The sequence below is a fragment of the Lepidochelys kempii genome, chromosome 19 (genome assembly GCF_965140265.1).
Source record: "Lepidochelys kempii isolate rLepKem1 chromosome 19, rLepKem1.hap2, whole genome shotgun sequence".
In the NCBI taxonomy this organism is placed as follows: domain Eukaryota; kingdom Metazoa; phylum Chordata; order Testudines; family Cheloniidae; genus Lepidochelys; species Lepidochelys kempii.
In genome coordinates, this window is record NC_133274.1 from 980,644 (window position 1) to 994,389 (window position 13,746).

General features: G+C 41.4%; 1 protein-coding gene across 1 annotated transcript in view; it reads left to right on the plus strand.

Moving 5' to 3' along the window:
* Positions 1-13,746, plus strand: part of MTF1 (metal regulatory transcription factor 1) — a 30,616-nt gene that overhangs the window by 4,103 nt on the left and 12,767 nt on the right. The window contains exons 3-6 of the mRNA XM_073317974.1: positions 9,353-9,591; positions 10,062-10,193; positions 10,774-10,847; positions 13,163-13,290. Of these exons, the coding sequence (XP_073174075.1) occupies positions 9,353-9,591; positions 10,062-10,193; positions 10,774-10,847; positions 13,163-13,290 (573 nt within the window). The remainder of the gene's footprint in view (positions 1-9,352; positions 9,592-10,061; positions 10,194-10,773; positions 10,848-13,162; positions 13,291-13,746) is intronic.

Below are 13,746 nucleotides of genomic sequence, written 5' to 3' on the forward strand. Positions count from 1 at the left end.
TCGTTGTATAGCTCCTCATCTCACCACTTATATGTGCAGCCCATGGACCAAGCGATTGTTACTAGCTTCTGGTAGTGCCCACAATCTTGAGTAGCTCACAAGTATGTAAAACACTTTCATGTATTGCAGTAGTTGATGTAAAGATGATTCTCCTGCACGTGGAGCTTTTTGATGCAGCACTTTGCACCCTAACTTCAGGACAAACTGCATTACCAGGAATCCAGTTTATTTTAGTGCTGATGTGTATTAGTAATGAGTGGTACTAAAGCTGGTAGTCCTGTTAGGAAAGATAATGTACCTTTTTCCAGCTAATAAAATTCACTTTCCTACCTTGTGTCTGTTTTTAATCCACCAGTGTACTTTACATGCCAGACCTTTCTTGTGCTTTGTCTCAACCTATGACACTACAACTATAAGATGAACTTTTTAAACTGCCGAGCAGATGTGTAACCGTTCTGCAGTGCTCAACAAAGATACCTTGCATCAGCTGTCTTGCTGTTACTAAATCAAACATGCTGCATGGTGTGTTTTAACTAATACAACATTGCTATTGCCTTCTCTGCACAATGATTCTCCTCTCCCGTGGATGCTAGGTTTCCCAGTTCTCTATCTTGTCATGGAGGAACATTTTAAAAATGCTAAAACTTCACAAATTTGTCCTCAATTCTCTGAAAGCTGGTGCATGATTGTTATCTAGGCTTAGGATACTTTTCATTTTAAACATGTCCAGTGTTTTCTTTATCTTTTTCTCTATCTCTGTGCTGTCCTATACTAGACCAAGGAATAAGAAACAAACCCCTATATCTGGCTGATAGTGTGGTTCCCCTTTCCATCCAGTTAGCCCACTGACTTTCCTTTGCAGATGTTTGTACCCACTCATAAGAGGCCATCCAGTACATGTTTCTGCTTGTGGCCCTCTTCAGAACTGAGTGAGTAATCCCTGCAAGCTCCTGTGAGTAGATAGTACCCAGTTAAATAAGCAAAAGTAGTGTCTAAGACTGAATCTGTTCTAAAAAATCCTGTGCAGCAATTCTCAGATGGTCTGTGGGCATGGTGTTTGGCTCCTCCTTGTTTTCAGCTGCATTAAGGACAGCTAAAATTCATAGAATTATAGAAATGTAGGTCTGGCAGAGACCTTGAGAGGTCATCTTGTCAGTTCCTTGTGCTGAGGCACCACCCAGTGTACCTAGACATTCACTGACAGGTGTTTGTCTAAATTGTTCTTAAAAACTGCCAATTATGGGGGTATAGAATCGTGGAATATTTCCTATTTCTTTTCCATGAGCAGTTGATGCTGCAGGCAAGGGCATCTCTTTGTAAAGCAAGTTAGATTGGAAGTGGTGAGGGATGGCAGAATGGTCTCCACTGCTAGGCAGAAGCAGTTGGAAAAAGGGAGAGGTTTAGTCTGTGGTGCTGAGAGTTGAAGGCTGTAGGTCTCCTCCAACCCCATAAAGGCTGCTATGTGACACCAAAAAGCTATCCATTGCCCTCCTGTTGTAAATGCCAAGGCTGCTTTTCTTACTGTGGCAATGCTTGCTTTTTGCTTTTGATTCTTTCACTTCTGTCTATGCAGTCTCTCTCTCCTTCCACAATCCACCCTCCCGTGCTGCTTTTGGCAGTTAAATATTTTCCGTGCTATTCAGAATTCTTCGGTGTGCGGTGCTTTTCCTCACCACCCCTTTCTCTAGAGTGTAGAGTTACTGTGCTGTCAGCACTTGGTAACTGCCCTTCCTGCATTGATCTAACGCTTGTGATTCCTGAAAGGTCTGTATCCACAAAAACAATGAGAAGTCCGGTGGCACCTTAAAGACAAACAGATTTATTTGGGCATAAGCTTTCATGGGTTAAAAAAAAAACAAAAAACCCAACTTCTTGTTTACCCGTGAAAATTCATGCCCAAATAGATCTGTTAGTCTTTAAGGTGCCACTGGACTGACTCCTCGTTGTGTTTTTCTAAAAGGTCTGTCTCGTTTTCAAACTTTGGTACCACTTGTATAGTTTATCATGGCATTCAGGGCTCATGGGCTTTGAAAAGCAGGTGTTCATAGAACCATAGAAATATAAGACTTGGAGAGACCTCAAAGTCATCAAATCCTGTCCCCTGCGTTGAGACAGAACCAAGTAAATCTAGACCATCCCTGACTAGTGTTTGTCCAACCTGTTCTTAAAAACTTCTAATGGTGAGGAGTCCACTACGTCTATTGGAAGCTATTCCAGACCTTAGCTACCCTAACACGGAGAAAACTTTTAAAAATAGCTAACCTAAATCTCCCTTGCTGCAGATTAAGCCCATTACTACTCCTCGTACCTTTAGTGGACATGGAGAACAATTGATCACTGTCCTCTTTATAACAGCCTTAACAGATTTGAAGCCTGTTATCAGGTCCTTCCTCAGTTGTCTTTTCTCAGACTTAAACGTGCCCAGTTTTTTTAAGCTTTCCTCATAGGTCAGGTTTTCTAAACCTTTTGATCATTTTTGTTGCTCTCCTCTGGACACTCTCCAATTTGTCCATATTCTTAGTGTGGTGCTCAGAATTAGACACAAGGGCCTAACTACTGCCAACTAAAGTGGGACACTGATGTCTTGCATATGACACTGTTGTTAATATACCCTATAAGCCTTTTTCACAGCTGCATTATAGTGTTGACTCATTCAGTTTGTGGTCATAGAATCATAGAGTATCAGGGTTGGAAGGGACCTCAGGAGGTCATCTAGTCCAACCCCTTGCTCAAAGCAGGACCAATCCCCAACTAAATCATCCCAGCCAGGGCTTTGTCAAGCCTGACCTTAAAAACTCCTAAGGAAGGAGATTCCACCACCTCCCTGGGTAACCCATTCCAGTGTTTCACCACCCTCCTAGTGAAAAAGTTTTTCCTAATATCCAACCTAAACCTCCCCCGCTGCAACTTGAGACCATTACTCCTCGTTCTGTCATCTGCTACCACTGAGAACAGTCTAGATCCATCTTCTTTGGAACCCCCTTTGAGGTAGTTGAAAGCAGCTATCAAATCCCCCCTCATTCTTCTCTTCCGCACACTAAACAATCCTAGTTCCCTCACCCTTTCCTCATAAGTCATGTGTTCCAGTCCCCTAATCATTTTTGTTGCCCTCCGCTGGACATTTTCCAATTTTTCCACATCCTTCTTGTAGTATGGGGCCCAAAACTGGACACCGTACTCCAGATGAGGCCTCACCAATGTCAAATAGAGGGGAGCGATCACGTCCCTCAATCTGCTGGCAAGGCCCCTACTTCTACATCCCAAAATGTCATTGGCCTTCTTGGCAACAACGGCACACTGTTAACTCCTTTCTAGCTTCTCATCCACTGTAACCCCTAGGTCCTTTTCTGCAGAACTGCTGCTGAGCAATTCGGTCCCTAGTCTGTAGCTGTGCATTGGATTCTTCCGTCCTAAGGGCAGGACTCTGCACTTGTCCTTAATGAACCTCATCAGATTTCTTTTGGCCCAATCCTCTAATTTGTCTAGATCCCTCTGTATCCTATCCCTACCCTCCAGCGTATCTACCTCTCTTCACAGTTTAGTGTCATCTGCAAACTTGCTGAGGGTGCAATCCACACAATCCTCCAGATTGTTAATGAAGACATTGAACAAAACCAGCTTGAGGACCGACCCTTGGGGCACTCCACTTGATACCGGCTGCCAACTAGACGTGGAGCCATTGATCACTACCCATTGAGCCCGACAATCTAGCCAGCTTTCTATCCATCTTATAGTCCATTCATCCAGCCCATACTTCTTTAACTTACTGGCAAGAATGCTGTGGGAGACCGTGTCAAAAGCTTTGCTAAAGTCAAGGAACAACACGTCCACTGCTTTTCCCTCATCCACAGAGCCAGTTATCTCATCATAGGTCCACTTTAACTCCAGATCCTCTGCGACCGTTAATAACCTAGCCAGTTATTCCCCATTTAAGTACTTTGCCTTGTCTTTATTGAATTTCATCTTGTTGAGTTTGGATCAATTCTCCAGCATGTCAAGATCCGTTTGAATTCTAATCCTGGCCTTCAGAGAGTTTACAACTCCTCCAGGCTTGGTGTCATCTTTTACTCTCCACTCTATTGAATTGTCCTGGACCTAGGACTGACCCATTACATACACCCTCCCACTATGACAGTGAACTACTGATAAGTACTCTTTGAGTACAGTCTTTCTACCTGTTGTGCACCCACCTTATGGTAATTTCCTGTAGACCACATTTTCCTAGTTTGCTTATGAGAATGTCATGTGGGACTGTGTCAAAAGCCTGACTAATCCTTCTCTAACCGTAACCTATGTTACTCTATTCCTATAATACTAAGGGGTTAGGACAACCTTTCCCTGTGTAGCTTGCTTCCACAGTAAATTTGCCCAACATTAAAATACATTTCAACTCCAGATGCTGTATAAGTGAGCCCCATTCCAATATTTAACTGAAACTTCTATGCAGAGAACTTCGCTTTTCCTACAGCCTTCATTTTAGTTGGGAGATTCACTGAGCTTCCCTAGCTCCCTCTCTGGACCATAGCAGCACTTCAGAATCACTGTCACTTGTGTTCTCAAGCTGGCAGCGGGGTCTAGACAATTAGAAATGAACATGGTGATAAAGGCACAAAAATAAATCTTGTCTTTAGGTACAGATGTAAATTAAGGCCTGTTTTTAGACTGAAGTTCTCCTGATTAATCCAGCATGAAGATGGATCTCTGGGAATTTAATAGAATGCTAGAAAAATTTACCTCCTTTTCACGAAGTAGCTTAAATGATTACAATCACATCCTAGAACCAAAGAGACAGGATTCAAACCCCATGTTGGTCACAGTGGAGAACAAAAAAATTCAGTTATTTTCCTACTTAAGTGATTCCTTTCCGCTGGCAGCTAGCTGCTGTATTATAGCACATTTCTATTTGTTGGTGTGCATGAAGCTTTTGTATATGTAATTTGCTTTAAGGTTCTGTAATGACCAGGATCTGTCATCTCATCAAAGGAAGGTGAAATTAAAAGTATAATTCTTTCTTTCCTTCCTAGTGTGAAATACTACTGTTGTATCAACAAGAGACTCTGGATTGAATGAGAATTGTGACAAATGTAATTTATATATAGAAATAAAAACAGGAGAAAAGGAATTAAATACCAAACAACAAAATGTGTCCCTAATCCCAACACAATTATTATAACACCAAGGGGTTTAGTGCAAACTGTGATCCCACTTTACTGCCATCAAGCCTTCTGCATGTTGCTTGCTGTAAACAGGCATAAAAAGGTCCTGGGCCTCTGCCTTCACCTACATGTGTCAGTAGTGCCAACCTATCCCCTGTAGCTTGTATTCATAGGAGGCAGGTCACCCAATACCTGGCAGGGGAGAGAGGTCAGCTGACTTTTTGCTTTTGCAGCGGCACTTAATAATCCTTGTACTGGCAAAGTGCTGTGCACTATACAAAGGAAAAATGTTCACTGCCCTCCAAGAATGTACTGTCTAAAAGGCAGACACCTGGGAGATCCAAAGGTGGGGATGTAATTTAGTGGAGGGATGTGTCTTGTGGGGTTTTTTTTAATGTTGCCCTTCAAATCCTCCTCTTCATTCCTAGTGAAAGGGGCCTCACTGCTGAGCTGGCCCCATGTAGCACTAGCATAGGGCCAAAATGTGTGCTCTGTACACAGTCTCAGGTTGGGAGTTGTGTGGGATTGCACTGCCCCAGTGGAGACTTTGAGTTGGCTTGTGCCTATGGTTCAATAAGCCCTGTATCCATAGTGAATGTTGGCTTAGCTGTCATCACCCAAGTTTCTCACTTTCCTAGGTGACCTTTCAAACAGGCAGGTCTTGAGCTTGTGCCGAAGTGCCCTTAACAGAAACCAAAGGTCAGAGTGGCCATGTTTGTGAGACTCAGTGCTGCAGGTCCCCAGGTGCTGAATTATCCAGCTGGCAGAGCCTCCTGAAAGGAGAGAAGCCAAGAATACTTTCAAAAGTGGCCACTAGTTTTAATGGGTGGATGTCAGTTTTTAGGTGCCCAGTTTGAGACACCCATGACATTTTAGAGATGCTGAACGTCTACATTTCCCAGTGATCTCCAGAGGCATTCTGGGAACTCTGTATCTCTTAGAAATCCGTCCTAGTGTATCTCTTGTGGGACAATCAAAACCTGATGCTTGCAAAATCAGTGGTGACTTTTGAATATGGTAGCCTTAGTGGCTAGAGTCTTGTCTTTTTTTTTAACAATATTAGTAAATGTTATTACATAAAATCTCTCACCTTCCCATCCTGCTTTCCATACATCCATGCAGCACACGGAGGGACCACTTTGGCAAAATACAGGTCTGGTTCAAAGAACAGTTTGGGGAAGATATGTTTAGTTCTCAAACTGTCAAAAAAATAGAAGTGTTTAAAAGCTGTAAGTGGAGAAATGTCCTGAATGTTTCTGAATCTAATGCTGGGGTCTGTAGGAAAATCCAGCTTCTAAAATCCAACTGGGATTTTCAAAGTTTATCAGGAGTGGCCTAAATGCTCCCATTGCATGCAGTAATAAGACTCTCACTGATTCAGTGGGAGAAGAGTTAGGCCAGTGCTGCATGTTTTTGAAAATCCCACCCCAAACTTCTGTTTAAAATAACTAATATAAGTTCCAGAAAATCCGCACACTGCATGTAACAAGCTCTTTCCTACCTCTGTTGCAGCCTTTGCATGGGGAGCACCATTTACAGAATCTTTTTTTAAGCAGAGACTGATTTTAATTTTGTCTCTATGATTGTTCCTAGTATTGTATATAGACCTTCTGAAAGGTACAGGGGGAAGTGTGTGCACTACATTCTGCATGTGTATGAATCTACTTCCTTTTCTGATGATAAAGGTTTTTAACACATCAGAGTGATGCTTTTAAAAGGGTACAGGGAGGTACCATAAACATTATTACATGAGAATGTCAAGCTCCTCTCCAAATACAGCCTAGTGTAATGAAGACTCACTGCTCGTTCAATTTATACCAAATACAATGCAAAACATTAGCCAGTTGCTTCCATTCCTGGCAGGACTGCAAGGGGCTTTCAGTAGGTTCTTGACCAGATGTGCTATTGATGAAGTATTCTTGGTGCTGATATTGTGCTGTTTGTCATATTCTCCTAACTTCCAGTGTTTGTCTTCTTGCATCACTTTAAGCCGCACCAAAATATATTTACAGCCTGATAACATACCCGGAAATCTGTCCCTGCTCCCTTCTCCTTCCTTCTTAACCCCCAGTGACAGTGAAGAACGCGGATTCTCAAATATTCTTGCATCTATCTACCCTATTAAAGAAAAAGGGTGTAGGGAGGAGTGCTGAATCACTGAGAGGATTAAAGTTTCTCTCTTGTTGTTCCTGGGATTTTAGGGAAAGGTAGCAGCTAGTGTGGTCTCAGGCCCTGCTGTCTGCTTTAAGAGAAAAGACTTGCAAAAATTTGTTGGGAGACCATGAGTTTGCAATGCACATACAGTCCTTGTGTCTACCAATAGCGGCCATCCTAAGTGTTCTACATGTGCTGGTTGTGATACCTGGAATCCACATGAATCCAACTGAACTGGTGAAATCTGTGTTGGTTTCTCCCCAGTGTGGACAGGAAGCTATAAGTGGTGTGGTTGTACTGGTTCATCTAGTCTTCCCAATTTCATTGCACAGTTCAGTACCTTGTATTTGGAAATTACCCCAAAGCCTCTTCTCATAGCAACAGTGCCGGGTGCTTTAGGAAAAGTAGCACTTTGAGAAATATAAGACGGTTGCTGGCTTGTGTCCTTCCCTAGTTATCTTCCCATATCCAGTGATTAAACTAGTCTTCAGAGAAGAAGCAGCAAGTTCTTCCTTCTGTATTGTGGCTTTGCTCTGCCTTTATAAATGTTTCTAAGCCTCAGTTGGAGTACTGCATTTCCACTTGCCAGTCACCCACTCAGTGCACTGGGGCTCTAGAATCATTTTGTGACTGGTGGGAGTTCTCAACCATTGCAGTCAAATTAAAACTGTCAGTCTAGTAATTACCATTGAAGAGAAATCCAGTCTAGCAGAGCAAATTGATTTTTTCCATGTGGAGAGAGAGAGTCCAATTCAATGAAACATTCTGACTTCCATACTATGTAAGCCTCTAATGCACCCTCTCCCTGTTTGGTGCAGAAGCTTGGCAGAATTTCTATCAAATCTAGTCTGACATGAGTCAGGTGATCCAAGCAGCTGGTTGGGAATTCTGGGTTACTTGTGTATCGCCTTAAAGCTCCATGTTTATAATCTCATTTTGGTTCACAAAACAATCTGCGTGGTAAGAATTAAAATCTTTTGTATTGGCATGAGCTTCTTTCCAGTTATATCTCCGCAAACCTTTGCTTTGTTGAGCTGATGTTCCCATTTAGTGTGGGGTCTTTGGGCAGTCTCATCACATTTTTTATATATATATAATAATATATACACACACACACAAAGAAAATGCCCCAATTTTACTATGTTTCTGCTATAAATTATATTTGATATGTAAGAAAATACAGACTAGATGGAACAAAGCAATCTATAATCCACAATAACTTGTAAGAGATCCATTCACTATCAGTGTATTGGAGCAGCACAGTGCAGAGTTATCCCTCTAGGGCCTGGCTTTGTACTCCTTATTTGGGGACGTTGGTGTGAGTTTAGAATTTCTACGGATTGCATGGCTGCTCTTTGTGGACCTGTTAATGTGTGTTTGAAACTGGACAATTGTCTTGGTCAATAGCTGAACATTTTAGAAGATTTTGAATTTAAGTTCAGACACACTTTCTTTTTTATATTAAAAATGAGAGCAAGCATAGAGCAATATTTCATTAGACTCATAGTCCTGAGAAATGCTGAGCAACGATACTTCCATACACCTCCACAGTGTGAAGTTAAGGGGATTCAGCACTTCACTGGATCATGTTAAAAAAGTATGTATCTGTCTGCCTCTTCCCCTAAACATACCAGCACAGTCAAATGCCAATTGCTAAAGGCTAAGTTTATTAATTTGGAATGCATATGGGGATTTAGACCTTCACTTTGATTTATTATCCCATAGACTCATGTTCCTGTGCTAGTTAAACTCTGTAAACCTCTGTTTCTATAGATTTGCCTGTGTTTTTCCCCATAACACAATAGGAGGGCAAAGTAATTTGATACTTCATCTGTTAATTTAAAAAAAAAAATACATTGGTATCATTCTGGGATCAGAATCCAGCTTATTGTCTTTAATTAGAGCAAAAGCCTAGCTATCCATACCAGGCAACTAACCCACTCAGAGACCATGCTGTGGATTAGATCCCAGAAGTTCTAGAAACTTGGTTCAGCTGAATTGTACATTTTGTAGGCTTAAACTCTGCAGCATTTTCCTCATAGGTTAAGAGATACCAGTGCACCTTTGAGGGCTGCCCTCGCACCTACAGCACTGCTGGGAATTTGCGCACTCATCAGAAGACACATCGTGGGGAATACACATTTGTCTGCAATCAACAAGGTTGTGGCAAGGCCTTCCTTACCTCCTATAGTCTCAAAATCCATGTCCGAGTGCACACTAAGGAAAAGCCGTTTGAGTGTGATGTGCAAGGCTGCGAAAAGGCATTCAATACACTGTACAGGTAAGAGCCCTTCCATGCAGCTCTGTTGTCTTGCATGGCAGATGGTTACCACTATTTTTCATATCAAATTCAGTTCTTGTTTGAGCACCCTGGCTGCAATTATTGGGAGTGGATCCTTCTCCCAGCTCCAGACCCACTCAGGCTATAGAATCTCAAATCAGCCTGAAGATCCTCTTCCATCAATACCAAGAACTGGGAGAGCAGCATTTGTGACATTATCATTAATTACGTGTGTTGCAGTAGAAGTAGCTGTGTGGTCCCCTTTGTGCTTGGCATTGTTCAAACACCTAGAGCTTTCAGACATTTTTGATTTGTGTACTGCAGTCCTTCATAAACACTGATATTGATAAATTTAATGACTAAACAGAATATGTTAAGCCTTTGAACCTGTCTTGTGGTCCTTGTTATATGACTCATTAGCCTTGCTGTGCTGCATGTGATAAGAGGGATTTCTTTGGAATGCTTTGCAGGTTGAAAGCACATCAGAGGCTTCACACAGGAAAAACATTTAACTGTGAAAGCGAAGGCTGCAGTAAATACTTCACAACGCTCAGCGATCTGAGGAAGCACATTCGAACACACACAGGAGAGAAGCCATTTAGGTAAGTCGCTAGAAGGCCGTTTCCCCTCTTCTGTGGGGAGAATGGCAGGTGAGTTTGGTAACTGACGGTCTGTGTGAAGCAGTGGAGTCACTACAAAGAAGAGGCTCGTTGTAAGAATCTAGAGACAAACTGCATGAAATATTTTCACTTTTAGTCCAGCGAGGGAGGCTAGATGCATGAGCATATCTGAACTGCCGCTTCTTCAGTTGGCGAGAAGAGGACAGCATTGCAGTTAGTGGCACCAAATTACTCTGTTGCCAAATAGATCAGGCTGGCCAAGCTGCTGTGAGGAGCAGCACATCTGCAAAATCTGTTTTTTCCCTGGTATGGTGGAAAGTGTAATCCATAAAAAATGGTGATTGCAATAAATAGCTTTGTTCACTTTTTATATTTTGCTGTCACATTGTGATCTGTGCAGCATGTGTAGCCAGATACCTCCAGATAGCAACTATTAACAGAGTGTAAATCTGGAGCGTCCTGCAGGTCAGTCAAGCACCCAATGGGAAGCATGACTTCGCATTGTACCTGATGTATTCAAAACATCTGATGCTAACTTTTCTCTGTTTGATGCTTCACTCAGGTGTGATCATGACGGCTGTGGAAAGGCTTTTGCTGCAAGCCACCACCTTAAAACACATGTTAGGACACATACTGGTAAGTCTGGAGGGATCTCTTCTGTAGCTGAGCCTCTTTTGTTTATACAAACTTTCATAAGCCTAATAATGCTTATACCTGTAGTCTACAGAGAAGCACAGCAAGGGCATTTAATGATCTGTTGGTCAGATTTCAGTTGTTTATTTGTTTTATTTATTCAGATGTAAGGAATAGTAATAAAGATGTCAAGGCACCCTGACATTTAATCTTTCAACATCATAATACATTCAGTAGCAATTAATAAAAACAAGCATTCAGATGGGAACAAATTAACTCAACTCAGCCAACCAGTGAAGCCACTACAAAAGACATCTTTCCTGTTCCTGTTGTCTCAACCTTCTCCAGAAACCGTAGGAAATAAACCAGTACTGCACCAAAAGTGGTGAGCAATTAATAATTCAGTTAATATTTTAATTAGGAAACAAGAAAGGCAGCTATCTCGGGGTAGTAAACAATAGAAAAATATCCCTTCAATTTAAATTTGGCAGCTATTGAGTTTTACCAGCACACCTCACAAATGCAGCAGTAATGAGGTGTAAAACTTAAATAGTCACTAACTCACTTGACAAATTTGGAAACTTCTGTTTCTAAGGCTGTTATGCTGCATCCAGGAAGGGGCACTAAAGCTGTTTAGTAGGCTGTTCAGACATGTTCCCACAGGTCCTACATTCACTGTTTACTCTTTTCAGCATAACATTTAGCGTGGGGTGCTTTATATGGTGGAATTCACCTTGGACAATTGTAAAGTGGGTATGTTACAGAGATTCTCTCTGAGAGTTGCTGTAGCAACCCTGTACAAGACATTCAAACTTGAGTATGTCTTTTTGGGAGGCGATGTCCTTCTTTCCTTATCAAGTTAAGGGGGGTTGTGATAAATGGGCCTACAGATATACCCTAATTTTGAGCTCAACTCTAAAAAATGTGTGTAAGTTCATAATATCACAATAACCTATAACAAATGTTGATGGGAAAAGGTAGGAAAGGAAGACAGACTGAGTTAGTCCAAACAAAAAGGCCTAATATAATTTAAGGACTGTGTTAAAATGATGCATGGTAAACAAGAAGAGTGTGGAACCATATTTTGGCTAGTAGGTCTAATTGGTGGACAAAATAACAAGGGGATGCTTTATTCCACATATCACTCCCTTTTTGAGTCCTTAAAGAAAGAGACCTTGGGGTGAAAACTTGGCTACTGGAGTGAGCGTCACTGTAATGCCTGTGACCCCTGTTGTCTGCTGGAGTCCTGGACCATCTTCGTCCTAACCAGACTGGGCCTGAGAGGGGGGTACCCAGATGACATCTCTGGCTAAATCTCAAACATCACCTGGGATGTGAGACTCCTCTTCCTGTTCCTTCCCGAACCTTATTTCTTTTCTTTCCTATGTCTCTCCTTTTGTCTTCTGTTAAATAAAAGCCTGGCTTAGCCACCCAATACTGTATATTCTGCAAAACTTCTGTGAACCTGTGATCAGAAAAAGGCAGCTAAATGCAATATGCTAAACAGCCTAATGCTGATACAAATTTGCCAGGTCTTGGAATGGCTGGTAAGATCGTGTGCTGTGTCTGTTTTTCAGCAATGAAATTGCAAGCGAAAGTCAACATCAAAGACAAAAGCTGCGTTTTGTGTCTTTGCTGTTCTTTTCTTTCCCCTTTTGTGTGTGTTTACCTTTTTTGTCTTCTAGGAAACGGAACTGGACTTTAATAGCAACAGCAATAACAACAGTTCCATCCCATATCAACTGACTTCTTCTCTTTTTCCCAAAAGGACAGTAGTTATCATCTTTGATGCCATCTAAGAGACTGTCAAGCAAGGGGGTTTTTCCTTCTAGAAACTCTCTCCTGCTAAAGGGAAAGGGAACAAGGGACGTTGTTAAAATGAAAGCCTTACTTTACGTTTCAGATGCTTTAACTGTTTTCCATTATTTTCTGTATCTTTAATAAAAGGTTACAAAGGATTGTTAATGGTGTGTTTGCCATGGGACTGAGCGGGTGGAGGTCTCTTTATACAAAACCTTGTTTAAAACAGTGTTGAACAGTGACTGGGTTATGTTAACACCTTCGGTCTATATATTCCATCTAAATTAATACAACAGTGGTTGAAGTGAGACCTACAGACTAGTGGGAGAAGAGCTGAAGCAGTTAGAGTGCTTGAAATACTCTTGCCAGCTTACTGGTTTAGTTTCCCATATTTTAAGTAGTGCCATATCTTGGAGGATGATTCTGACTTAAGCAAAATGGCTTTGGTGACTTGTCTTGTAAAGAGATGTCTAAACTTTTGTACAAATCAGTGTGTGTTTGTTTTGTGCTTCTTGTAGGGGAGAGACCCTTCTTCTGTCCCAGTAATGGCTGTGAGAAGACTTTTAGTACTCAGTATAGTCTCAAGAGCCACATGAAAGGTCACGAGAAAGGACACTTATATAATGCACTTCCCAATAACAATGAGGTCAGTAGCTTTCTCTTTTTTCTTTTTAGAGCTTTTGTGATAGATTGAAACAAAACCATATTTTGGGGAGAAGTTCCTGAGGCAATAAAGCGTACGCAACATTGTGTTGCAATTTTCAAAGAAACTTAAGGGTATTTGGTACACCGCTCCGATTGGAAATCGGTGGGATTTTGGTGCTTAACTCCCTCAGGTACCTCTGAAATTCCCAGCCTGAAACTTCAAGAGGATCGTGCCTTATCAAGGAACAAAATCAGGGTGGATTGATTTAAGTCACTGATTTTTAGTTATGATTAAAATCAGCAAGCAGGAAACCTTGATTTAAATCATTTTTTTAATTGTGTTTCTGCATTTATACTTTTTAGTTATTTTCCTAAATAAAGGTTAATTTTCACTGGTTGGTAACCATTAAAATATATTGATTTGCAACTAAATATAGCCTTTACACTAAATTTGGGC